This window comes from Camarhynchus parvulus, chromosome 4A (assembly GCF_901933205.1).
Source record: "Camarhynchus parvulus chromosome 4A, STF_HiC, whole genome shotgun sequence".
Lineage (NCBI taxonomy): Eukaryota > Metazoa > Chordata > Aves > Passeriformes > Thraupidae > Camarhynchus > Camarhynchus parvulus.
Window position 1 is genome coordinate 15,563,737 of NC_044600.1, and position 21,920 is coordinate 15,585,656.

The 21,920-nt window shown below is 56.2% G+C and overlaps 4 protein-coding genes across 5 annotated transcripts; 2 read left to right on the forward strand and 2 right to left on the reverse strand.

The window, feature by feature from the left end:
* The first annotated feature begins 6 nt into the window (after positions 1 to 6).
* On the forward strand, positions 7 to 3,743 carry LOC115914811 (magnesium transporter NIPA2-like). The gene is made up of 5 exons (XM_030967585.1): positions 7 to 158; positions 263 to 319; positions 1,328 to 1,418; positions 1,546 to 1,706; positions 2,642 to 3,743. Exons 1-5 carry the CDS (start codon positions 41 to 43, stop codon positions 3,259 to 3,261), a joined length of 1,047 nt encoding a protein of 348 aa, XP_030823445.1. The 5' UTR covers positions 7 to 40; the 3' UTR covers positions 3,262 to 3,743.
* On the reverse strand, positions 3,728 to 6,110 carry TIMM8A (translocase of inner mitochondrial membrane 8A). Its single transcript, XM_030967586.1, has 2 exons — positions 5,910 to 6,110; positions 3,728 to 5,579 (listed from the first exon to the last, which is right to left on the reverse strand). Exons 1-2 carry the CDS (start codon positions 6,030 to 6,032, stop codon positions 5,418 to 5,420), a joined length of 285 nt encoding a protein of 94 aa, XP_030823446.1. The 5' UTR covers positions 6,033 to 6,110; the 3' UTR covers positions 3,728 to 5,417.
* An 859-nt stretch (positions 6,111 to 6,969) lies between these two features.
* Positions 6,970 to 17,636, reverse strand: BTK (Bruton tyrosine kinase). Of its 2 annotated transcripts, XM_030967584.1 has the most exons (20): positions 17,596 to 17,636; positions 16,539 to 16,616; positions 14,515 to 14,695; positions 14,257 to 14,355; positions 13,997 to 14,065; positions 13,409 to 13,490; positions 11,894 to 12,022; positions 11,734 to 11,801; positions 11,078 to 11,259; positions 10,718 to 10,780; positions 10,409 to 10,463; positions 9,998 to 10,080; positions 9,761 to 9,888; positions 9,544 to 9,618; positions 9,033 to 9,204; positions 8,552 to 8,768; positions 8,239 to 8,303; positions 7,671 to 7,789; positions 7,405 to 7,562; positions 6,970 to 7,289 (listed from the first exon to the last, which is right to left on the reverse strand). In XM_030967584.1, exons 3-20 carry the CDS (start codon positions 14,653 to 14,655, stop codon positions 7,218 to 7,220), a joined length of 1,977 nt encoding a protein of 658 aa, XP_030823444.1. In that variant the 5' UTR covers positions 14,656 to 14,695; positions 16,539 to 16,616; positions 17,596 to 17,636; the 3' UTR covers positions 6,970 to 7,217. The 2 variants fall into 2 exon arrangements, with proteins under 2 accessions (XP_030823444.1, XP_030823442.1); XM_030967582.1 differs by lacking the exons at positions 16,539 to 16,616; positions 17,596 to 17,636 and having other exon boundaries at positions 14,515 to 14,969.
* Positions 17,637 to 18,557: 921 nt separating this feature from the next.
* RPL36A (ribosomal protein L36a) lies at positions 18,558 to 21,541 on the forward strand. Its single transcript, XM_030967443.1, has 5 exons — positions 18,558 to 18,654; positions 18,892 to 18,997; positions 19,678 to 19,745; positions 21,265 to 21,387; positions 21,473 to 21,541. The coding sequence occupies exons 1-5, from the start codon at positions 18,652 to 18,654 to the stop codon at positions 21,491 to 21,493; spliced, it is 321 nt and encodes a 106-aa protein (XP_030823303.1). The 5' UTR covers positions 18,558 to 18,651; the 3' UTR covers positions 21,494 to 21,541.
* The last annotated feature ends 379 nt before the right edge of the window (positions 21,542 to 21,920 follow it).

Below are 21,920 nucleotides of genomic sequence, written 5' to 3' on the forward strand. Positions count from 1 at the left end.
GCTCCCTCCCCGCTCCGGCCCCGCTCCGGTGCCGCTGGCCATGGGGGCCGGGTTCGGCGCGGGGCTGGGGCTGGCCCTGGCCTCCAGCGCCTTCATCGGCGGCAGCTTCGTCCTGAAGAAGAAGGGGCTGCTCCGGCTGTGCGGCCGCGCCCGGGCAGGTACGGCCGTCCCGGGGCGCCGCCCCCGCTGGGTCCCCCGAGGGTCTGACGAGAGTTTGGTTTGGCTTCATGTGAGGTTTCTCGTTTGTTTCCTCCGCACTCAGGGCAAGGAGGGCACGCGTACCTGCGAGAGTGGCTTTGGTGGGCAGGGCTGCTGTGCAGTAAGTACCGCGCTCAGACTGTGTTACCACACTTAGCACGGGATCACGGAATGGTTTGGGTTGGTGGAGACCTTAAAGATCAGCGCGTTCCAACCCCTCCCGTAGGAACACCCGCTATCCCAGGCTGCTCCAAGCCCCAGTGTCCAACCTGGCCTTGAACACTCCCCGGGATGGGGCAGCCACAGCTTCTCTCGGCACCCTGTGCCAGGGCTTCACCACGTTCACAGGGAACAATTCCTGGTATCTTATCTAAACCTACTCTCCTTCAGTTTCAACCCATTCCCCCTTATCCTGTCACTACATGCCCTTGTAAAAAGTCTCTTTCTTGTAGGCTCCCTTTGCACACTGGAGGGCCACAATTAGGTCACTCCAGAGCCTTCCCTTTTTAAGAGTGTGGCTGTGGTTGTTTCCAGTCACTTTCATGTTTTGTTACTACCATTTTAGTCTGATTGCTTGAGTTTTATCCAAGTTTCTGATTATGATGTTGATCTCACTGTAATTAAACTATTCTAAAGTCTCGTGCATTACCAAGTTTCTGTGCTAAGCAGGAGTTGAGGAGCTGGTTTTGCTGGGTTGGGTTAAGTGCTTCTGAAGTGGCCTGCCCTGAGGATGTAGTGGTAATTGCACATCCAGCACTGTGTGCAGCAATATCAGCAGCTTTATTTTACATGTTTCTATGTTAAGAACCAACTGTAACTGATTTACCCTTTAGAAAGCTGTAAAAACTGTTCTAGGAAAAGGACAGACACCTTTTGGTTTTGTGGAAATTATGGAGATGCTTTCCTGTGGCTGCTGCTCACTGTAGAGGCACATGTGACTAAGGATCACTGTGCATAACACTGAGCCTTCTCTTCCCAAGAGAAGGTGCTGGTGCTATTCTCCCTGCTTGCTCAACATACCTCAGAGAAACAGCATGCTCAGGAGGAAGCTGAGCTTTTCTGACTACACTCACACTTGTATTATGGTGAATTGCTCCCACTTTGATGCTCACAGGAGTTTCTCTTGTAGTGGGAGTTGGAGAAGCTGCAAATTTTGCCGCCTATGCCTTTGCCCCCGCAACACTGGTAACTCCACTGGGTGCTCTGAGTGTCCTCGTTAGGTAAGCAGCCTCAGAAACAGCCTCACTTCACCTACCAGCCCTTGGTGATGAAAGCAGTTGCTCTGCTCTCCTCTCCCAGGTATCCATTTCTTGTCCTAATTGGTTTTGGATTTTCTTTTTTTTTCAGTGCAGTTCTGTCTTCCATCTTCCTGAATGAGCAGCTGAATGTTCACGGGAAGATTGGCTGCATCCTGAGTATCCTGGGTTCCACTGTGATGGTGATCCATGCTCCACAGGAAGAAGAGGTTTCCAGCCTGGAGTCAATGGCAGAGAAGCTACAAGATCCAGGTACTAAAATAAAAGGATTTCTGTTGACTTCAGGCTGATGACAGTAGAAGGTGGGATACAACTTGGAGAGATTGGAAAAGACTGAACTAAATGGTAATTGAGCTGTTTCTTGTTCTGCACACCCCACTGGAATCATTACTAGTTACCAAGTGGGCTGGTTTTGTTATTGTCTGTGATGTATAGATGCAGAAAGTGAGGAGCAGAGAAATGAGGTGCAGCTGTCAGCAGAAGGGATTGGCCTGTGGCAGTGCCAGGAACTGCAGAGGGAATTCCTGTTCATAAAGGTGGTAGTGGTGTGGCTGAGAGAAGAGAGAGGAGGTAATTCAGGCAGAAGAACTCAAGGCAAAAGAATTCAAGGAGTTGTGCCCAAGATCAGGTAGTCCTGGTATTTATGTTAGAGGATGAATCAAGTCACAAGGAGATGATGTAGGCAATAGCACAAATGGCAGAATAAGCCAAAAGAGATGGAGGAAGGCAGCATAAGGAGAGGAGCAAAGCAGAGTAACAGGCAGCTGTTGCTGCTCATTAGGGGGAGTACTGGCAGGGCATTCCTGTGATGTGGCACTTTCCTTTTTATCCCACCAGTCTGCAGAGTTCAGCTACGGCTTCCCAAGCCTTCTGTCACCTTCCTGGGCCTCCTGCTGGACTGGTCAAAAGCCTCCCCAGCTCTGTTAGTGCTGTGGAGCCTGGCTGTGCCCCTGCCACTCCCAGCAGACTGTATCCCCAACAGCCTGACTTGTGATCACACTGTAATGAACTGTTGTTGTCTCTGCAGTTTTGCTCAGGCTTTCCAACCCTGCTCCCTTCAGATGGAGGCCAGAAAGGCTGATGGGGCAGTTACCTGCTTGTCCTCCATCTCTCCTTGCTGTTCAGTCATATCTGTCTCTGGTGCTGCTGTGTTCTGATGGGAGTTCTTGAATTCTTCTTTCTCCAAGGATTCATTGTATTTGCTGTGTGTGTTCTGGTGAGTTCCCTTCTGCTCATCTTTGTGGCTGGACCCCGTTATGGACAGAGCAACGTCCTGGTTTATGTTTTGGTCTGCTCTGCCATCGGCTCGCTGTCTGTATCCTGTGTCAAAGGCCTGGGGATTGCCCTGAAGGAATTGTTCTCTGGGAAGCCAGTCCTGAAGGAACCCCTGGGCTGGGTGCTCCTGGTGTGCCTGGTGATCTGCATCAGCATCCAGATCAACTATCTGAACAAAGCCCTGGACATTTTCAACACCTCTGTGGTCACACCCATTTACTACGTGCTGTTCACCACAGCAGTCATGACGTGCTCTGCCATCCTCTTCAAGGAGTGGCAGCACCTGGTGCTGGACAACATCATCGGCTCCATCAGCGGCTTCCTCACCATCGTGTCGGGCATCTTCCTCCTGCACGCCTTCAGGGACATGCCCTTCACCCCCAGCCTCCTGCCCCTCTTCCTGCAGCCAGCCAGGGCAGACCCACACCCGCCCTGGAGCACTGCAGACAGACATCAGTCCTGTCAGCACCAGCCCCTGCTGCCCTCGGAGGACAAGGGCTCTCAGAGTGCAGAGGAGGAGGAGGAGAAGTGAAAGCAGGTGAGGAAGCATCTGAACTGCTGTTTTCCTGCTCCCACTGCCAAGGCTGAACGTGCTGCTGCAGGAGCAGGAGCTGTGAGTTACCCTCTGCCTGCCCCAGGCACCACCAGGCTGACAGGGCCAGCACCTTCCACCTTCCTGTGGTACAGACAGGAGCCCTGGGAACTGCCCATTCCTGGCATCCTGCGCTTCTTCACTCTTCTTTTATGTGAAGAATTGATCTGCCCTCGTCAGGACTCAGAGCTTGGCTGTGCAGAGAGGCCTGCAGCACTAACACAGTGCTAACCCTGACTCCGTGGCAGGTCACACATCTGGGGAGGCTCACACTGTTTTTTAAACCAGAATTAACAGTTACAGAATGATCTAACATGGTGCTAAGGTTGAATGGGGAGAAGATGGATGTCTGGCTTTAAAGGTGACATTCAGAGAGTATTAATACAAACATTCCTCTGTCAAGTACTTGGTTTTGCTCACTCTGCTAGAATTTATTTACAGATTCACATCCAAAAACAGAATACAGCCCAAACTGGGAAACTTCAGTGGTGCTACCACATGCTGCTGTGGCTCTTACAGAGGGACCAGCCTCTTCATGCAACATCTGCTGTGCAGGTTGATGAAGTTCTGTGTTCTATTAAAAACTGATCTGTTCAGTTTCCAAGTGCTGAGTGATACATTTATACCAAGAGCTGGGTGAGCACTGGAAGGCATGGAGGATCACAGGGGTAGGAAGAACTCTGTGAGTGCTCCAGAGAAACTCAAGTTAGGACAGGAGAGGGAATCACCTACTCTGGGAACCTTGTCCCTAGCTACTGAGGTAAGTTTCTGACAGATAACTTGACAGCTGTGTCCTCACTGACATGGGTTTACATCTGCATAGCTGCTGAACACATCCTGAGTTTGTTCCCAGGAAGGCTGCTGGCTACAAGCCACCCACATTGGGAGCTCACACGCTCTGTCCAGCAGCCCCTGCAGTGGGTTGTGTGCAGAACTGCTTTACCAGGCTCCTGTGTAGAGCTCCAGACCACTGTCAGGGTCACTCCAGGCTTCCCAGAGCCCTGCAGCATATGAGCATTGCTGAAATGCTGCTGCCTTCCCAGAGAGCTGATCAGCAGTTGGTTGTTTTTCCAGTTTGAAGCTCCTCTTTGTGTCCTGGGGGCAGAGGTCCAGAAAACACACCCACAGGACTCCTGCCAGTGACCTCCAGAGGTGAAGGTGCACGAGGTTATAAAGCAGCTGGTTAGTTATTCCCTGCATTTAGTCTCTCTAAAGAAACTACTCTCCAGGACAGCAGGAGCTGTTAACCTTTTGGGGAAGAAGAGAAAAGGCCACAGCCTCTCCCAGAAACAAATCTGATTCATGAGACCAAATTAATTGAGCAACAAATCAGAATTCAGAAAAGGCCTTCTAGCCAGAAGACAGTTATGTCTCCTTCCTACTAATTTTGCCATAAATAGGGTAACTGGGAAGGAGGGGGAGTGACAAGAAGGCCAGATTTTCCATTCTTAGTAGTGATCTATCTGAAAAAAGGAGAATCTCATATTAAAAATTGACCCAGTTAATATTTATTACATGTACCCAGGGAAAGCAGTTAATGGAGCAAGTCAGCATCGACAGAGTTGTGCTGCAGTGTGAAAATTGGTCACTTGGCCATATGAATGATTCACCTATGGAAGCCTGGAAGTATTTTCCAGCAGTGGCACTGCCTGGGATGATCACTGTTCCCAACACGCTCTTGCTCAGGGTGCCTGTCCCAGCCATGGAGCCCGGGCTGGGTGAGGATGTGCCCAGGAGGGCTGCGCTGTGCAGCACTGTTTAAGGCGGGCTGGCCTCACCCAGAGCCGAGCTTCCCATCAGCGCTGGGAGCATCCGTGAAACGAGCATCAGCACCCTCTGCTCAGCCGAGGGGCACATTCCAAACGCTCCCGGGTCCTGGCACAGAGGTGGCCGCTGGCCCGCAGGGCGGGAAGCAGCACATCACCCCGACGTACAGCGTCCGTGTGTCTGTTGTGGGCTCTCATCTGCCTGCGACTTCCCCGAGACTGGCATTTAATCAAATCCTACCCCCCGAGCTGAGCCTGGCTCCCTGGGGCAGCGGAGTGACCAGGAGTGGGCATGGGCGAGGGCCTGGCCTGGCGGGGGCTGGGTCCGGCTCAGTCGGACAGGCTCTCCGAGAAGGCCGACTTGGACTTCTGCGTCTGCTCCAGCCGGTTCAGGATGAACTGGCTCGTGTCGATGAAGCGCTCCACGCAGTTCACGAAGCACGTCTCAGCCCGGCTGTCCAGCTTGGGGCCCGGCTTGTCCATGCACTTCTCCTGCACACAGTGGGGTCCCGTTGGCACCGCAGCCCCCCCGGGGCCGTGCCTCCGGCCATCTCCCGCCTCCTCGGAACCCCGATCCCCTCAGCCCAGCTCGGGCGCACCCCACCGCTCCCCACGCGTGGCCCTGCCCGCCCCGCCGCTCGCGGAGAGCCGCCCGCTCTCGCTCTGGGCTCACCGGAGCTGGGGCTGCTCCCACGGCGGCTCCATTTTGTCCCCATCAGCCTCCTCCCCCCGGGGACAAAGGTCTGCGCGGCCTCCCAGCCCGCCTCGCCCCACCATCGCCAGCGGGTCACCGGAGCCGCCGGCCCTGCCCGCCGCCCGTACCCAGCAGAGCTCGGTCATCTGGTGCACCAGCTGCTGGAAGCGCTGCTTCTGCGTCTCCACCTCGATGAAGCGCTGGAGCTGGGGGTCGGCCCCGCCCAGCCCGCCGGCGGACGGCGGGTCCATGGCGCTCCCGGTGTGCCCCCGCTCCCTCCCGGTGCCGCCGCGCCGCGACCTTCACGTGCCGCCGGTGCCGCGCCCGCCCCTTCCGCCCGCGCCGCGCCTGCGCGCCCGCCCGCCGCGCGCCCCCTGCCGGCGGGGCGGAGCGGCCGCAACGGGGAGGCCTTGGAACCGTTTTATTGTCCGGGAACGGAACGGACCGCAGCGTCCCGGGGCGTGATGGGGCTCCGGGGCTGCGATGGAGATCCGGGGATGGGATGGAGCTCTGAGCATGTGATGGAGTTCCGGGGATGCGATGGAGCTCTGAGCACGTGATGGAGTTCCGGGGATGCGATGGAGCTCCGGGGATGGGATGGAGCTCTGAGCACGTGATGGAGTTCCGGGGATGCGATGGAGCTCCGGGGATTTGATGGAGCTCTAAGCATGCAATGGAGCTCCAGGGATGTGATGGAGCTCCGGGGATGTGATGGAGTTCTGAGCATATGATGGAGCTCTGGGGATGCAATGGAGCTCTGGGGATGTGATGGAGCTCCGGGGATGTGATGGAGCTCCAGGGATGCGATGCAGCTCCAAGGCGCTGATGGAGTTCTGGGGATGTGATGGAGTTCTGGGGTGGTGATGGAGCTCTGAGCACGTGATGGAGCTCCAGGGATGTGATGGAGCTCCAGGGATGTGATGGAGCTCCAAGGTGCTGATGGAGTTCTGGGGATGTGATGGAGTTCTGGGGTGGTGATGGAGCTCTGAGCACGTGATGGAGCTCCAGGGATGTGATGAAGCTCTGAGCATGTGATGGAGCTCCAAGGTGCTGATGGAGTTCTGGGGATGTGATGGAGTTCTGGGGTGGTGATGGAGCTCTGAGCACGTGATGGAGCTCCAGGGATGTGATGAAGCTCTGAGCATGTGATGGAGCCCAAGGTGCTGATGGAGTTCTGGGGATGTGGTGGAGTTCTGGGGTGGTGATAGAGCTGAGCATATGATGGTGCTCCAGGGTGGTGATGGAGCTCCAGGGGTGTGATGGAGCTCTAGGGTGGTGATGGAGCTCTGAGCACGTGATGGAGCCGCGGGCGCAGCCGTGGGGCTCCCGTCCAGGCTCCTGCACACCCGTGTCCGTGAGGACTGTGCCAGCCAGTGTGCGGGTGTGCCCTGTGGGGCAGTGGCAGCACTGGGCAGGGTCAGAGGCAGTGCCCGTGGTCAGCACTCCTCATCAGCCATGTCCAGGATGCTGCTCAGCAGCACGGTGAAGGTGGGGCGCTCCTCAGGCTTCTGTGGGGCAAGAGGGGAACCTGGCTGGAGCCTGTGTCTGCCCCAGCCATGCTCTGGGGATGCTGTCACCCTGCCAGGGTGGCTGGAGGTGTCACCAGGGGTGGAAGGCACTCACCTCGTGCCAGCAGCTGTACATGATGGCATAGACCCGCTCCGAGGCCGCCTGCGGCCGGTACAGGCGCAGGCCTTGGATGACGTGCTCGGTTGTCTCGCTGTTGTTAAACCTCTCGTAAGGCATCTTTCCCAGGGAGTAAACTTCCCACATCAGGACGCCTGTTGGGGGGAACAGCACGGAGAGGTCATGGCATTGGAGCATCTGGTGCTTGCACCTGGTTTGCAGAGGAGTTCCCAACCTCCAAATCAGCAATGCTGTGCCCTTACCAAAGGACCAGACATCAGACTTGCTGCTGAACTTGCTGTACAGCAGCACTTCAGGAGGAGACCACCGCACTGGAAACTTGGACCCCATGGAGCTCGTGTACTCATCATCCAGCACGTACCTGCAGCAGGAAAATGGATCAGGGTGCCTCACCTGGATTTCACATTTCCCTCCTCCACACAACTGAGCAAGCTCAAAAGGAATGGGCTGCTCAGAATGACCAGAGGCTGCAGCTCTGCATGGGTTTCAGCAGTAAGTGCGTGTTAGCCAGGATTGCAGAAGAGATTTGCTGACAAGGAAGCACAGCAAAAAGGGGATGTGGAGAGAAAGCTGCAGCCAGGAGATTTGGGGATGGGAAAGAAGATACAGGGAGAGGGGGGGAAAGGGCCAGGGAAAGTAAGAAAGGGATGGTGGAAAGTGGAGAGGCAGAAGGTTGAGCCAAGCAGATTAAATGGGAAGACAATGGTAAACCAGAGCTGGAGGGTGGTGGGGACAAAGACCAAAGTGTAGAATTGATGGAAGGAGGAGATGGGTACTGAGACAGGAAAGTGACAGACACATCTACCAGACCTGGAAAGACCAAAATCTGACACTTTCACAATTCCTTGGTCATTCACCAGACAGTTTCGAGCAGCCTGTGAATAGAAAGGTGGAGGCAGTTACTTCTGCTCTTGTCTCTCCCATCCCCGTGTAGCAAGTGAACTTCATCTCATCCGCACCCACCAAATACTTCACCTCACTTTGTCCTGCAAGTTCACCTGGACTGGGGCAAGGTAAAAAGCCCTCAGCAGAGAGCAACTGAGGCCTCCAGGCATCCTATTTATCTATGTAGGGGTGACTTCCCCAGCGGGATTTTGCCTGAACAAAGCAGCCAGAGCCTTACCAGGTCTCTGTGCAGGAACTGCTTGGATTCCAGGTACTCCATAGCTTCACAGACATCCTTGCACATCTCCAGCAGCTGGGCAGGCTGGAAGCGCTGCCGTGTTTCCCTCAGGAAGTTCAGGAGGCAGCCATTGGCCATGTACTCAGTGATGATGAAGATGGGACGCTGCTTAGTGCAGACCCCATAGAGCTGCACCAGCTTCTCGTGAGACAGGTTCCTGTGTTGGGGACAAAGGCAATTCTGAGCATCTAGAAAGCCAGGGAGCAAAGGAAATGAATAAAGAGAGTTTGGGAAGGGAAGGTGCTTCTGGCCCAGCTGACAGTCAAAAACCTCACCGAGGAATCAGCACAAAATCAGTGGGATCTTGGATGCATTTTGCAGAGTATGGGACTGCCCAAGACTGTCCCTCCACACCACCCAGGAGTGCAGCCATTCTGGCAAGGGGCATCCAGCACTGCCCTGCATGGTTCTCATCACTTACATCATGACTTTGGCTTCGTCAATGAACTCGTCCTCTGACATGGAGCCCTCCCTGATCATCTTGATGGCAACGTTGTACTGGCCTCTCCATTTCCCGTACTTCACCACGCCAAACTGCCCTGTCCCCAGTTCCTTCAGGAAGGTCAGATCCTTGGGGTCAATCTCCCATGAACCTAGGACAAGAGTGTGAGTGTAATGTGGGTACAGGTGACTTCCCTGCACAGTGCTCCCAGTCATCCGATCTAGCAAGCCCAACAAAAGCTCACAAACATTTGCTGCCTGAAAAATCATCCACAAAATCCACAACATCTGAGACCTGTAACTCCAGGGGATGGGAGCAAGGCAGCTCGTGGAGTCTTTTGGTCAATACTGTCACTAGAGAGCAGTTGGGAAGTGGTTCCTGGGAAGGCTATGAGCCGTGGGACAGCCAGGATCCCAGCCTGGGAAGGCTGCTGCAGCAGAAACAAACCCTTTAACCAGAGAACTGTGAGGCAGCCCAGGCTGTGGCTTACCATAGCCAAGGCCAGCTGTGGAAGGAGCACTTTTCTTGTGCTGAGACACGGGGTACTTCAGTCTGGATATGAGCCCTGAAACACAGAGATTGCCACTCTAGGCTTACCTGCCACATTCCAGCAGGGAACACAACTCCTGCCTTTGCCACAGGAAGGTGGGGATGCCGTGGTGCCAGAGCAAACACTGCTGGCTTCACTGTGTTTCCAGAACACTGACCTGCAGAGTTGTGCTGGTGGTAGGTGATGAGCTCTGGGATGCTGTTGAAGAGGTGTTTTTCTGCCAGGTAATACTGATTCTGGGGCGTGCAGCAGACGACATAGTGGCGGATCATGCCTTGGGGGTCTCTGGAGAGGGAGAACATGAGGTCAGTGCCATGGGGAGGAGAGGCAGAGGGTGAGGGGTGCCTGGAGGGGCCCTCTGAGGGAGGAACAAGCTGTTCTTAGAGGCACTTACGCAGAGGACTTGGCATAGACGGAGACAGTGTATTTCCCTGTCTTGCTGGTGGAATCTCGGACAATGAAGCCCCCTTCCTTACCCTGAAACAGAAAGGGGAAAGGGCACTGGGTGTTTGTGGGGACTGTGTGTGACTGTAACGGGCAAAACTTGAAGTGAGTGAAGATCACAGCATGGCTGGAAAGGATGCAGTGAGTCAGAGGAATCCTACTTCCAGTCCCTGCATGGGAGGCAACCTCCTGAAGTGGCTGCCTGGAGGAGCTCACACTTGGATAGGGAAGGTTCCTGGGGCTGTTGGGGCAACACTCCTCTCCCAGAAAAGCCAGGGTTGGTCCCATGCTGGACACAATGTGAGAACAGCCCATGGAGGGCTGGTGTAGAACAGACCCAGCCTCAGGAGGCAGCACTTACCTCCTGTTTCAGCAGTTGCTCTGCTTGGCTCCGAGTGATATTCTTTGAGTACCACCTGGAACAGGGACACAGCCATCAGGGAGATCTCCACAGCCACCTCTGTCCCCCGCCCAGGCTGACCCTGGCCAAGCCAGGACAGGCAGTGCAGAGAGCAGGGCAGGGATAGCTCCAGGGGCTGGAGGCTGTGGAGGATGTGGAAGAGGGAGATAGACCCAGCCAGGCTGGGCTCATGGGCTGTGGAAGGGAACAACCAAATGGAAAATGTCTCCAACCAAGTGCAACTCTCCAGGTGCCTGTGCCCTCTCTTACTCAAAGATCTCCAGGGAATTTCTGGTTTCAGTGACGTAGTTGCTGGGGATGTATCCTTCCCTCCTGCAGGAGAAAAGGGCTGGTCACACTCTGATGGAGGAGGCCAAGGGGAAAGGATATTCCTGTCTTGGGAGGCTGAGTAGAAAATGGCTCAAAAACTTTGGTGCAAACCCATCTGGGAAGGGATAACACCACAGCTGGTTTGAGCCTCCTCCCCCTCCTCCCCAGGGCAGCCACAGGTGGGCAGGCAGCCTGTCCTCACCCATGGGCTGCCCAAGGGGTGCGTTTGCCCACCAGTGCCTGAGCACCAGGGCAGGGCAGCGCTGCAGAGCCACGGCCAGGGGCAGTGGGAGCTCTCACCCGTTCTTGTCAAGGGCTTTCCACCAGGGCAGGTGGCTCTCCTCCAGGATGAAGTACTCCTTGCCCTTGTGCAGCTGCAGGTCCTGGGCGTTCATTGGCTCGTAGTTGTAGAGGGCCACCACCTTCTTCATCTCCCCTGCTGTGCTGGGGGCTGGCTCGGGAGGCAGAGGCTTCATCACCATCTTCCCACAGGGAGAGGGAGAGCGTGGGACATGGTCAGGCTGGCACACACACCACGTGAGACCCTTCCCAGGCCTGAGAGGGCAGTGGTCTCAGGCAAGGTCAGTGCAGTGTTTGTCTCAGCTCCCATGTGTATCTCTACCAGAACACCCTGGACTTTTTATCAAAATATTTTTCCCCATCTCCACAGAAAGGTGTTTTCTCTTTACCTTTTGGCTTAATCTGTGACTCCTCCAGCCTACATCAGGGATTTAATCTCTCTGGGAAACCTCAGGGTTGAATTATCTGACTTCCCTATAGGCCTTTGGGCTCCATCCCCTGCTTCAAGCTCCTTCTCCCTTAGGTACCATCTTGACCTCCCTCCCCAGAGCAGAGTCCTGGCCTGTACATCTCTGAGCAGTCATTGAACATGTTTGCTTTTTCCAGGTAGATCTTTTCTCCAACACTTTGGAGCAAACCCTGACACTGGCCTTTACCTGGTCCTCCTCAGGAGTTGGGGGAAGGGGCTTCTTTGTCTTGCGATGCGACCGCCCGACTTTTAAACCTTCAGAGCAGAGGAGGGGCCAAGGTGAGAAAAGATCCCTGGCTCTGTGTGCAGTGCTGCCCAGGGCAGAGGGAGGGTGCCTGGTGTCTTACTGCCATTCCTGCTCTCCAGAATCTGGCAGCCCATGGCGTTCTTGGCTGTCTGGGAGCAGCACAGGTACTGGCCGTCGATCCAGAAGCAGGGGTGGTACTTCTGGACCAGGTCGCTGTTGTACCGAATCACTGTGGCAGAGGAGGGAAGATGTGTGTGAGCCAGGGCTGTGTCCCCAGCCTGCTGCAAGAGCTCTCTGCTCCCTCAGTGCAAGTGGTCAGCTGCATTAAATCATTTCCTCTCAGCTGTGCTGCTGTCCCCTGAGCTCTGATGTTCAGGTTTTCCCCAGCTTACCACTCTTGTTTCAGTGCTGAGGCTATGCAATCCCTGTGCCACAGGGAAGGGCCAGGCTTGGCTCTCAGATCTGATTTAAGCTTTTGAGCAGCTCTGCAAAGGGGCATGAGCATGCTTGGAGCCAGTTACAGAAGGACCTGGCCCTCCTGCCAGCCAAAATATCCAATAACCCAAGGCTGCTCTGGCCCATGGATCACAGCTCTTTTGAGCCCTTTTTTTCCCAGAAGTGGGGTGGGAGGCCAGTGCTGTGCCTGGCTTTTCCATGGGAAGAGGAGGGCATTGCCACGACCCTATGCCTGCTCAGAGACTTCCCTGGCAGGGAGAATATTCCCTTGCCAGGCAGGCTGACCAGCTTCCTCACACTCCTTCCCAAGTTAGAGGGACAACTGGACGTGCCTAAACACTGCCAACAGCCTGGGGCTGGCCCAGCAGCTGCACAGGCTGCAGAGAGCCCGTTCTCTGGTGGAGTAAGAGGACATCCTGTCAGCAAAAAGGCAGCATTTTCTCTCCTTTCCCTGTGGATTCTACACTGGCTTGAGCTGCCAGAGCAACCCTCCTCCCTCAGCAGGGAAGTGGAGAGAGGACTGTTTGCTCTGCTGGGGCTCTTGTGAGATAACTGACTTCCCCGTTATCAGCCTGCCCCTCTTCCGCCTCGCTCGAGCCAACTTCCCCATGTCAACTCAAGCAGCTAATCCCACCCTGCCAGCACAAAGCCACAGAAACATACACACACACATGTGCCAGGAGGCACACACAGGCAGCTCCAGCAGATTTTGGGTGGTTGGAGCCCCTTGGCACACTGCAACACACTCCCAGCTCTGAGCATTAGCACTGAGCAAGGCTCGGGGTGGTTTGGGGAAGATACTCCCTGGCTCCCAGGAGACTTGTGGTCCATTTTTCCTAAAGCACTGGGCACCCAACCCTCACATGCCAAGGCAGCACAGCTGTATGGCCACATCTGCTATTTCCTCTTGCCCTCAACGATTTCTGAGCCTGCTTGAGCCGCTTTGGAGCAGGTTTGTGAGATGGCAAGGAGCCTCAGCCATGGTGCTGCAGAGGGTGACAGCATCCACCTGCCCCGGGCAGGAGCAGCTTGCTCTTCCTCAGACACGGGACAGGTACCCATGAGCCAGCCAGCCCTGGGAGGCTGCACTGTGGGTCAGGCACAGGCACAGCTGTGCCCGTGCTGGTTCCCAAGGGAGCTGCAGAGCCCCCGCACTCACCGCTCTTCAGCTGATGGATCCAGCGCTTGCGCAGCTCCTCCGTCGGGGAGAAGATGTAGAGGGGCCCCTCGTCATAGACCACCTGCAGGAACATTCACCTCAGCACCGCGGGCAGGGCTCTCAGGAGGCACGGGCGGAGCCGAGCCTTGTGGCCACCCCGAGCCAGCCCCGCCGGTGTCTGCTGGCCCTGCACGGTGCTCGCGGGACCGTGACAAAGAGGTTAAAAATAAGCCCCCTCCCCCGAGACTTTCCACTTCCTTCTCTGACTTTCGGTGTGCCTGGGTGCCAGCAGCTGGGCTGGGGGCTGTGTGCAGCCAGCATCCCTCCAGCATCAGCCAGGGGACTGAAAGGGGCAGGACAGAGATCAGAAGCAGGTTTCCATCTTAAACAGAGCTGGCTCGGGGCTTAAAGAGGCTCACCTGGCTGTCCCAGCAGTGTGGACAGCAGCAGAGTGTTTCCAAGCAGCTGAGTGACACCTGGCACCGGGGCAGTGATGCCATGTTTGACCCCAGGCCCCTGTGGGGTCCTCCCCTCAGGACCTACCACCAGGCAGAGTGGACCAGCAAAGAGGGTGCAGTGAAAACTCACCTGGAAGGGGTAGGGGAACCGTTCGATGATTGAGATCTGCTCCATGTTGTTGTAATCCTCCCCTTTCCTCTGGAAAAGAGAGGCAGAGATGCATGCTGGCATCCTGTTGCTCAGCTGCTGGCATCTCCTATGAAGCAGGCCCACAGCTTTTGGCATCGCCCTGCTCTGCATCAAGCTGGACCCCTGGTATGGTGTGGACAGAGCCCCCCACGCCAAGCAGGGCTGTCCCCCACTGCCACCACCCCAGGGACCCTCCTCACCGGGACCTGTCGCTCAGGGGGAGGGTTGTTTTCAGGTGCCACTGTCTCCACACAGGTGATCTTCTCAATGTCCACAGAGCCCTTCTTACTGCCCCGGCGCTGCAACAGACAGTCTTGGTTCAAATGGCCACCAAGTGGAGACCTGCAGAGACTCAAACCAGCCCCTCTCCCTGTCCAACCACCCCCCTGGGCTATGTGCTGGCAAGGGACAGCTGTGACCCCTGGACAATGGCCCAGCCCCTGTGGCTGCAGACTCACCCCCCGCTCAAAGTCATACTCGTAGTAGGACAGCTTGCTCTCTGTCAGCAGGAACAGGCGCTTCTTGAAGTTGAGGGGAGATGTTTTCTTCTTCTGCTGCGAGCGCTTCAAGAAGATGCTCTCCAGGATGACACTGGCCATGTCAACCCCTGGTGTCCCCCGTGCTGTGCTCACCGGCTGGCTGTGGGCAAGACAATGCTGACACGGTGTTTGCTCAGCCCAAAACCTGCTGGACCTCACTCAGTGCACTCTGCCCCTCGCCCCAAGGGCAGACAGGGGGTGCTGGGACCCCCACAGCGGGGGGAAGCAGCCACAGAGGGGTGAGGGCAGATCAGTGTGGGTTGTTTGTGATATGACCTTTCCCACACCAGCCTGCAGGGCAAACCACCACCCGGATGGCTCCTTCTCCTGCTGAAGAGGCCCCCAGGATATGCAAGATGGAGAGAGAGCTGGAGACAGAGAGAAACGGGGGAAGCTTGGAGCCCCGGGGAGGAGCGCGGGGCAGCTGTGACACCCCGCAGGAGCTCCTCCCCTCGGGCTCTGTGCATGTGAGCCTGTGTGGGCTGTTTCCTCCTGCCCCACCGCAGCCTCTCCGTGCTGGGGACGTGCTGACTTGGCAGCGTGCAAGGGTTGGTCACGGGAGACCAGTCCCTAAAAAGCTGTGGGTAGGGCCTGGCCCTGAAAAGCCACAGTGCTGCCAAGAGCACGGAGCAGCCCCAAAGAAATCCTTCCCCTGTGTGTCCATGGAGCCTGCAGGAGTGCAGGGACGGAGCTCGACTCCCCTTCCTCCCCTCTGAGCAGCACTTGTCAGTGGCCAGGCTGGAAGGGCTGCCTCCAGCCAGCAGGCAGAGGGGTTAAATCCTCGCCAAGCCATCAGCAAAGCTCCCCTGAGCCTCTCTGGGAAGGGCAGTGCGGGAAAGGGCTCATGAGAGCCCTGCATCCCGCTGCTGCCCAGCCTTTAGGGACTGGAAATGGCCCTGGCCCATCTCTTGGAGCAGCCCGTGCATCTCACCCCATCCCTCCATGCTGTGCCCAGGAACTGTGACCCCCAGAGCCACGTGGCTGGAGCTGTGGGCTGTGAGCAGCACCTGACTGCAGTCTGGGAGCTGATGAGTGAGCTGTGTGCAGCCCCTGCTGAGCTGTGAGCCCCTGGAGCCCAGCTCCTGTCTCCTGCCTGACCACCTAGAATCCCTGCTTCCCCTTCACCCTCACCTTGTTCCCCTTTTTCCTCCTATAAGCACAACTTGGAAAGTAACCTGGGAGAAGCTGTTTTTCTCCCCTGCTCCCCACACACTACCTCCTCAGGGGGAGGCTCAGAGCTGGACCAGAGACAGGGGTTCAGCCCCCCCATTCCCCAGCTGAGTACTCCATTCATTCTCCACACACAGGAGATGGGCATTGGCTCACTCACAACACGGTCAGGTGGGGAACAAAGATGCCAGGACCCAGTCCCACACACTGTGCCTGTCTCCAGGGCAAGCCCCAGCTTGGGGACAAGGAGCAGAGGTGTCCTCCCATCTGCTGGCAATGCCCAGACCCTCCCAGCACAGCCCCTGCTGCTGCAGTACTGAGCCTGCCCCACAGTCCCCAGAGAGGCTGGGGACAAGCAGGATTCCCTCTCCCAAGCTTCCCTCTTCCCTCCTTGTGGCTCTAATGGCTCAGACCTTTCCAGCTTGTTTGGGTGGTCAAAAAAAGCCCAACTTAAAAAATTAGTCATCAGAGTCTTATGGAAAAAACAGCAGTGTGCTGACTGAGGCCCCAGGAGGAGGGATTTGGGGTCCCTGCAGGTGGCTGGTGTGGCCTCCCTGACCCCCACACTGCTGGCAGGGTGGTGGATGAGCAGAGTGACCCCAGAACCACCCTGTAGCCCTGCGCCACATTTTCCCTCCTTATCAAGTGTGGCTGCTGATCCTGTGTCCCAAGAGCAGGAGGGCTCCCACTGCCCTCCCTGCCACAGACACAGGGCTGAGCAGAGGGGCCCTGGGCTCCATCCCAATTGCAGTGCCAGCTCCCTGCAGCTTTACCTGGAGTCACAGCAGCGGGGTCATGGCCAGCAGTGCCAGGCAGGTGGGACAAGTCCTCACTGCGTCCTCTGGATGGAACTGCCAGAGGGGAAAGGACGACGAGTGTCTCAGAGGGCTGTGTGCCCCATCATGGCACAGCGTCCCTGTCCCCAGCAGTGCCACCAGACCCGCTGTGTCCCTGTGGGCGCCCCGCAGGGCTCAGCCCCACAGCCAGCACTGCTGTGCTGTGACAGCAGCGACGAGTGGGTGTGTGGGAGCATGTCCTGTGTCCCCCCTCCAGCCAGTGTGACTTCCTGCCATGCTCACACCTCTGCCCAGCGTGCTCTGAGACCAGCACCAGCCTGGCACACGCTGCTGGCCTCATGCCACTGCACAGTGTCCCACCATGGTCCCGGGGCCACCTCTCCTGCACAGGCAAGCTCTGGTGTGGGGCTGGCAGGGACCTGCCATGCCTGGCACAAGAGGGAAGGGTGACAGAGTGACAAACTTCACACCCTCATCTTTCAGGTTCAGCGCTGAGGGTGTCAAAAACCATGGGAGGGAGGGACAGAGGGGGAAACCTGCATGGGAGAGACTCGTGAGCAAACTCAGAGCTGCATGCCAGCAGTGCCCACTGCGGAAAGCACAGGGGAGGAATAGCCAAAGACACTGGCAGAACCCCAGCCCTGCTCTTGGCCACCCTTGGCAGCCTCGCACCGCTGTGATTCCTTGCTCCAGCCCAGCCTGCAGCCCCTGGAACCCCTTCCACCTCCCTGCACCCCACAGCCCCACAGCCCCGGCCCGGTGACAGGGTCAGACGCCACCTGCTTGGAGCTGCTCATCCTGTGGGACCAGGCAGAGCCCTGCCCTCGCTGCTAGGCTCACCCGCCCCGTGTGCCCTGCGCCCAGCACGGCTCCCCTGCCCTCACGGAGCCCAGCAGAGGTGTGAGGCCCTCAGCACAGCCGCATGGAGCCTCCCGCCACCCCGGCTGTCCCTCCGACACATCAGCAGGGCCCATCGGTGCCCAGGAGCGCCGAGGCAGCGCTGCCCGCCCATGGCTCCCGGCCCCTCACTCACCGCCCGTCCCGCCGCCGCTCCGGCCCGCCGGGCCCGCCGCGCCCACCCGGCCGCTCGGGGTGCCTGTGGCGGCAGGGACCCGCAGAGACGGCAGGGTGCGCAGGGAGGAAGGACGGGGCCGGCCAACCCCACCCTTTCGGTTCCCCTTTTTTCGTTTCGTGACTCAAAGGCCGCGTTTGTGTTTCCTCCTGCAGACAGCAGGGCCATTGCCGTGGGGGCGCCAGGCCGGGAGCCTGCCCCGGGCTCTGGGCAGTGCCGGGTGTTGGATGAGTTGGCTGACCAGCCCTATGTTGCCTCAAAATGGGTTCTTTCACCCGATGGGGCTGATCCCCACACAGAACAGAGGTATTTTTATTTAGAGTTCTGTGTGGAAAGAGGTTTTGGTGGTAAATTCACAAAGCCAGCAGAGTGACTATCAAAAGTTTTTACTGTTTATACGTTTTAGCAAATGAAAACATTAATCTTCATTGGCTACAGATTACATAATTCATTAGTATTCTATCTTATAGTGTTAAATTCCTTCAATTTCTTTTTAATTAGGCTACATGTTCAGTTTTCCTCTTTGTTTGGGTCAGTGGGTTTCTTGGGTTGGTGGTCTGTGAGTTGGTGCTGTGATCTGGAATCTCTTTTATCCACTCAGAGCTGTTCAGCACAGTTGTTGAGTTAGCTTTGCTAGTTACATCCTTGTCTTGAGAGTTCTGCCAATCATTCTTGTGCTCCTAAATTCTGCATTCTCTGTAATGGTAAATCCTTCCCAAGCCTTGTTAACTTCCACCCAGGTTTGACATCACTGAAACATGTCAACCTTAACAAGGAACTCTGTTGACACACAGTTTGTGTTTCAAACATTTGGATGTCACCTGCATCCCGCAGACCCCACAGTTCCCACCCTCACACCCCTCGTCGCACACCCACCTTCCCGCCCATGGCTGCTCTCCTCCCACCGCCAGGGGGCGCCGTGCCCTGCGCGCCCCTGCACGCTCCTCTCTATGGTTCCCAGCTCACATTCACTTCCGCTTCCGGTCATTGCCTCCTTTCCCGGCCGCCGCCGCCAAAATGGTGAGTGCTGGGGCTGGGCTGGGCTCCATCCGCCGTCATCCGCCCCGCGGCTGCGCCGGGCCGGGCTCCCTCCCCTGCCATGGGTGCGTGCTGGGCGGTCAGACCGGCGCGGGGGCTTCCCCATCCCCGGATGGCAGCGCAGGGCCCGAGGAAAGGGGAAGGGCGGTAGCGGGGCCTTCGGAGCGGGATGTGGCGTATGCGCAGCGGCCGTGACCGGCTTCTCTCCCTCTCCTCCAGGTGAACGTGCCGAAAACCCGCCGGACCTACTGCAAGAAATGCGGGAAGCACCAGCCGCACAAGGTCACGCAGTACAAGAAGGGGAAGGACTCGCTCTACGCGCAGGGTGAGCCCGGGCTCGCTCCGGGCCGCGACCCAGGGGAGCTGCGTGCGATCCGGGTGTGGTGTGCCCTGCACGGGTGGTGTACATTAGGAACATTTGTATCGCTGGGGAGGACATCTTGGCCTAAAGGATGTGCTGTACAATAAAGGGAACTATAAAAATATGAGACAGGGAGAAAGATTAAGGACGTGTTAGCGCAAAGCAGTTTCGGATGGTTGTCCTATAGAAATGTTTAACTAATTTGGGAATGTGCTCTGGGTGAACCTGGCTGGCTGTGAAAGCACAACTGGAGCCAGGCTGGCCAGCCGAGGGAGAGCCCTGCTGTGAGTTTAAAATATGCTGAGGTGAAAGAAAGTGAATCCAATGGTAGCTCTGCCCGTACGGATGTGGATTAATTATGCTAATATCACCTGAACAGGACTGTATAAATATTTTCGGCCCTTTGTGTGCTGGCTTTGAGGATTTACCATGCAGCACTTTTCTCTGCTCAGAACTCTGAATAAATCAAGTGCCTTGACCTTGTGTGTCTGGTGGGTGCACAGCTGAGGGGAAGGTTCCACTTTTGGGGACAGCACAAGAGCCGTGGCACTGGTTCTACTGAGCTGTGCTGGGATTTAGGCAGTGCCAGTTGTGCCTGGAGCATCTCCTCGGTGGTTGCCTGACCAGAGCTGTTTTTCCGGCAGGAAAAAGGCGCTATGATCGGAAGCAGAGCGGATACGGGGGCCAGACCAAGCCCATCTTCCGTAAAAAGGTGAGTGAGTTTGCTCCTCAGGAACAGGAGCTTCCCTGGCAATCCATGCCCAGCTGAGGGAGTGTTCCTCAGTGCTCTGCTCTGGCTGTGCTAGGGCAGTACTGTGCTGGCAGTGCAGATGTCCCCTCCTCATCACAGAATGCCTTGGGTTGGAAGGGACCATCGTGTTCCAGCCCCCTGCCATGGCAGGGCCACCTCCCACTGTCCCAGGCTGCTCCAAGGCCCATCCAGCCGGGCCTTGGACACTGCCAGGGATCCAGGGGCAGCCACAGCTGCTCTGGGAAACCTGTGCAAGGGCCACCCCACCCTCGCAGGGAGGAATTTCTTCCTACTCTCTAATCAAAATCTCTGTCAGTGTGAAGCCATTTCCCACTGCCCTGTCGCTCTGTGCTCTTGTAAAATCCTTCTCCGTCTCCCTTGCAAGCTCCCATCAAGAACACTGCTCATGTGCTTGCTGTCCTGTCTCATGAAGATGCTTCTCATTTGCAGGGTGACTTGGGCTGTGTTTGCAGAGCACCTTCTCAGCTTTGATGCTGCAAGGGAGTAGGGTCTTTCTGGAAAGGATATTTGCAGTGAAAGGAACGTTGCTTCACTGCTTGTCCAAGGGGAAGGGCTTGGCAAAGGGAAAGGAGCTGTCTGCTTGCTTGGTGTATTTACAGCAGGGAAGCAAACCCCAGTGGGTGGGTTTGTTACTTTGTGTGAATTATTTAGTTATGCTCACAGAGCTGCTTGGCTCGTTGCTGGGAAGCCCTGGTGTCCTGCTGGAGGTGTACAGGAAGCCTTCCAGCAAGAAGGAAAAACGAGGCAGCGGGTTTTCAAGTTGACTTTGTGCCAGGAAGTGGGGAGACCTCACAGAAAATGCTTCTGCAAGCAGGGTACACCAAGCAGCTGCATTGCTGGCACTCTCTACCTGCACACTGCAATTCTCATTTCTGTTTTTTCCCAGTCAGCATTGTATGGATGCTTGGCTGAGGTTTTTAGCTGGTGGTTACAGCCCTGTCCAGCTGCTACAGCAGCCTCCAGCTTTGGATTCTTCCCTCTGCAGTTTTTCAGGTTTCATCCTGCTTCTGAGTAGCTACAGGTCTGCACTGAGCCTGTTGTGTCACTGCTCCTCCAGAGAAAATTTGCCAGTGGTGCTTCCAGGTGTTTCTTTTGCCCGATTTTCTTCTCGATTTCTCCTGAGCTCTGCTGGTCTGTGCTTCCACACTAAGAGTGTGAGTTTCTTGCTCTGTTCAGTAGAACAGATTTCTCCAGCATGGCTGATCCCTGCAGGAACCAGCCCTGCCCCACTGAATCCTTTTGCCAGTGCTCTTTGTGTGAAGATACCAATCCACTTCACTCCTGTACTGATCCTTAAAGTGCCACCTTCTTTTCAGTGGAGGGAGCCTAACTGTGTTTGTAGTCTCTCTATGCTTTGGGAACAAACTGAATGTTCAGGAGTGCAGGGAACAAGCTCTCCCTGAGAGTTTGTCTGCTTGGGGATGTGTGGTTCATTGAAACACCCTGCTCCTTCTCCCAGGCCAAGACCACCAAGAAGATTGTGCTGAGGCTGGAGTGTGTGGAACCCAACTGCAGGTCCAAGAGGATGCTGGCAATTAAGAGGTGCAAGCACTTTGAGCTGGGAGGAGACAAGAAGAGAAAGGTGAGTTTGTATTCTGTGAGTGGCTGAGAAAGGGGGGCAATACTCAGTGGTGAATAAACTCACTCTTGTCTCTTGCTTCTTACAGGGCCAGGTGATCCAGTTCTGAGCATCGTCCTGCTCATCGTTATGGACCGTATTAAAGTAATTAGATTGATCCCTTGCTTTTTTAATGTGTTTTCTCTTGGGGTGGGAGCTGTGAGTACATCAGCTCAGCAGGGAGGTTGTTGCTTGCAGAACCATTTAACAGACCAGTTTTTAACCTGGCTTTTGAAAAATCCCTGCCAGTAGCTGGGATCTCTTTACTATGTTTCCAAGAGGTGTTCTGTAATGGGTGCCAGTGACTTCTGTGCATGAACATGGTGCAGGCTCGTTTATGAACTCCCCTGAACAGCCCCTGCACTTGGCTGTAGGCCCCTTTTTACAAACAGCTGTACTGGCCTGAGGAGCAAAGGCCTTGGAGCAGCCAGTGGGCTTGATACCTGCACCATTAGGCAGGTCCCTAATTAGGTAATGAGGCAGGTGCCATTAGCTGT

Excerpts from the sequence above, each read along its gene's own strand:
- LOC115914811 (XM_030967585.1), top strand. The coding sequence starts at position 41 with ATGGGGGCCGGGTTCGGCGCGGGGCTGGGGCTGGCCCTGGCCTCCAGC. Across the intron at positions 1,419-1,545 it reads GCTCTGAGTGTCCTCGTTAG|TGCAGTTCTGTCTTCCATCT; the intron begins GTAAGCAGCCTC and ends TTTTTTTTTCAG. Across the intron at positions 1,707-2,641 it reads AGAGAAGCTACAAGATCCAG|GATTCATTGTATTTGCTGTG; the intron begins GTACTAAAATAA and ends TCTTTCTCCAAG.
- TIMM8A (XM_030967586.1), bottom strand. The coding sequence starts at position 6,032 with ATGGACCCGCCGTCCGCCGGCGGGCTGGGCGGGGCCGACCCCCAGCTC. Across the intron at positions 5,580-5,909 it reads AGATGACCGAGCTCTGCTGG|GAGAAGTGCATGGACAAGCC; the intron begins GTACGGGCGGCG and ends CACTGTGTGCAG.
- BTK (XM_030967584.1), bottom strand. The coding sequence starts at position 14,655 with ATGGCCAGTGTCATCCTGGAGAGCATCTTCTTGAAGCGCTCGCAGCAG. Across the intron at positions 10,081-10,408 it reads AGCAACTGCTGAAACAGGAG|GGTAAGGAAGGGGGCTTCAT; the intron begins GTAAGTGCTGCC and ends TTTCTGTTTCAG. Across the intron at positions 7,290-7,404 it reads TGTACAGCTGCTGGCACGAG|AAGCCTGAGGAGCGCCCCAC; the intron begins GTGAGTGCCTTC and ends CTTGCCCCACAG.
- RPL36A (XM_030967443.1), top strand. Across the intron at positions 19,746-21,264 it reads AGCCCATCTTCCGTAAAAAG|GCCAAGACCACCAAGAAGAT; the intron begins GTGAGTGAGTTT and ends TCCTTCTCCCAG. Across the intron at positions 21,388-21,472 it reads GAGGAGACAAGAAGAGAAAG|GGCCAGGTGATCCAGTTCTG; the intron begins GTGAGTTTGTAT and ends TGCTTCTTACAG.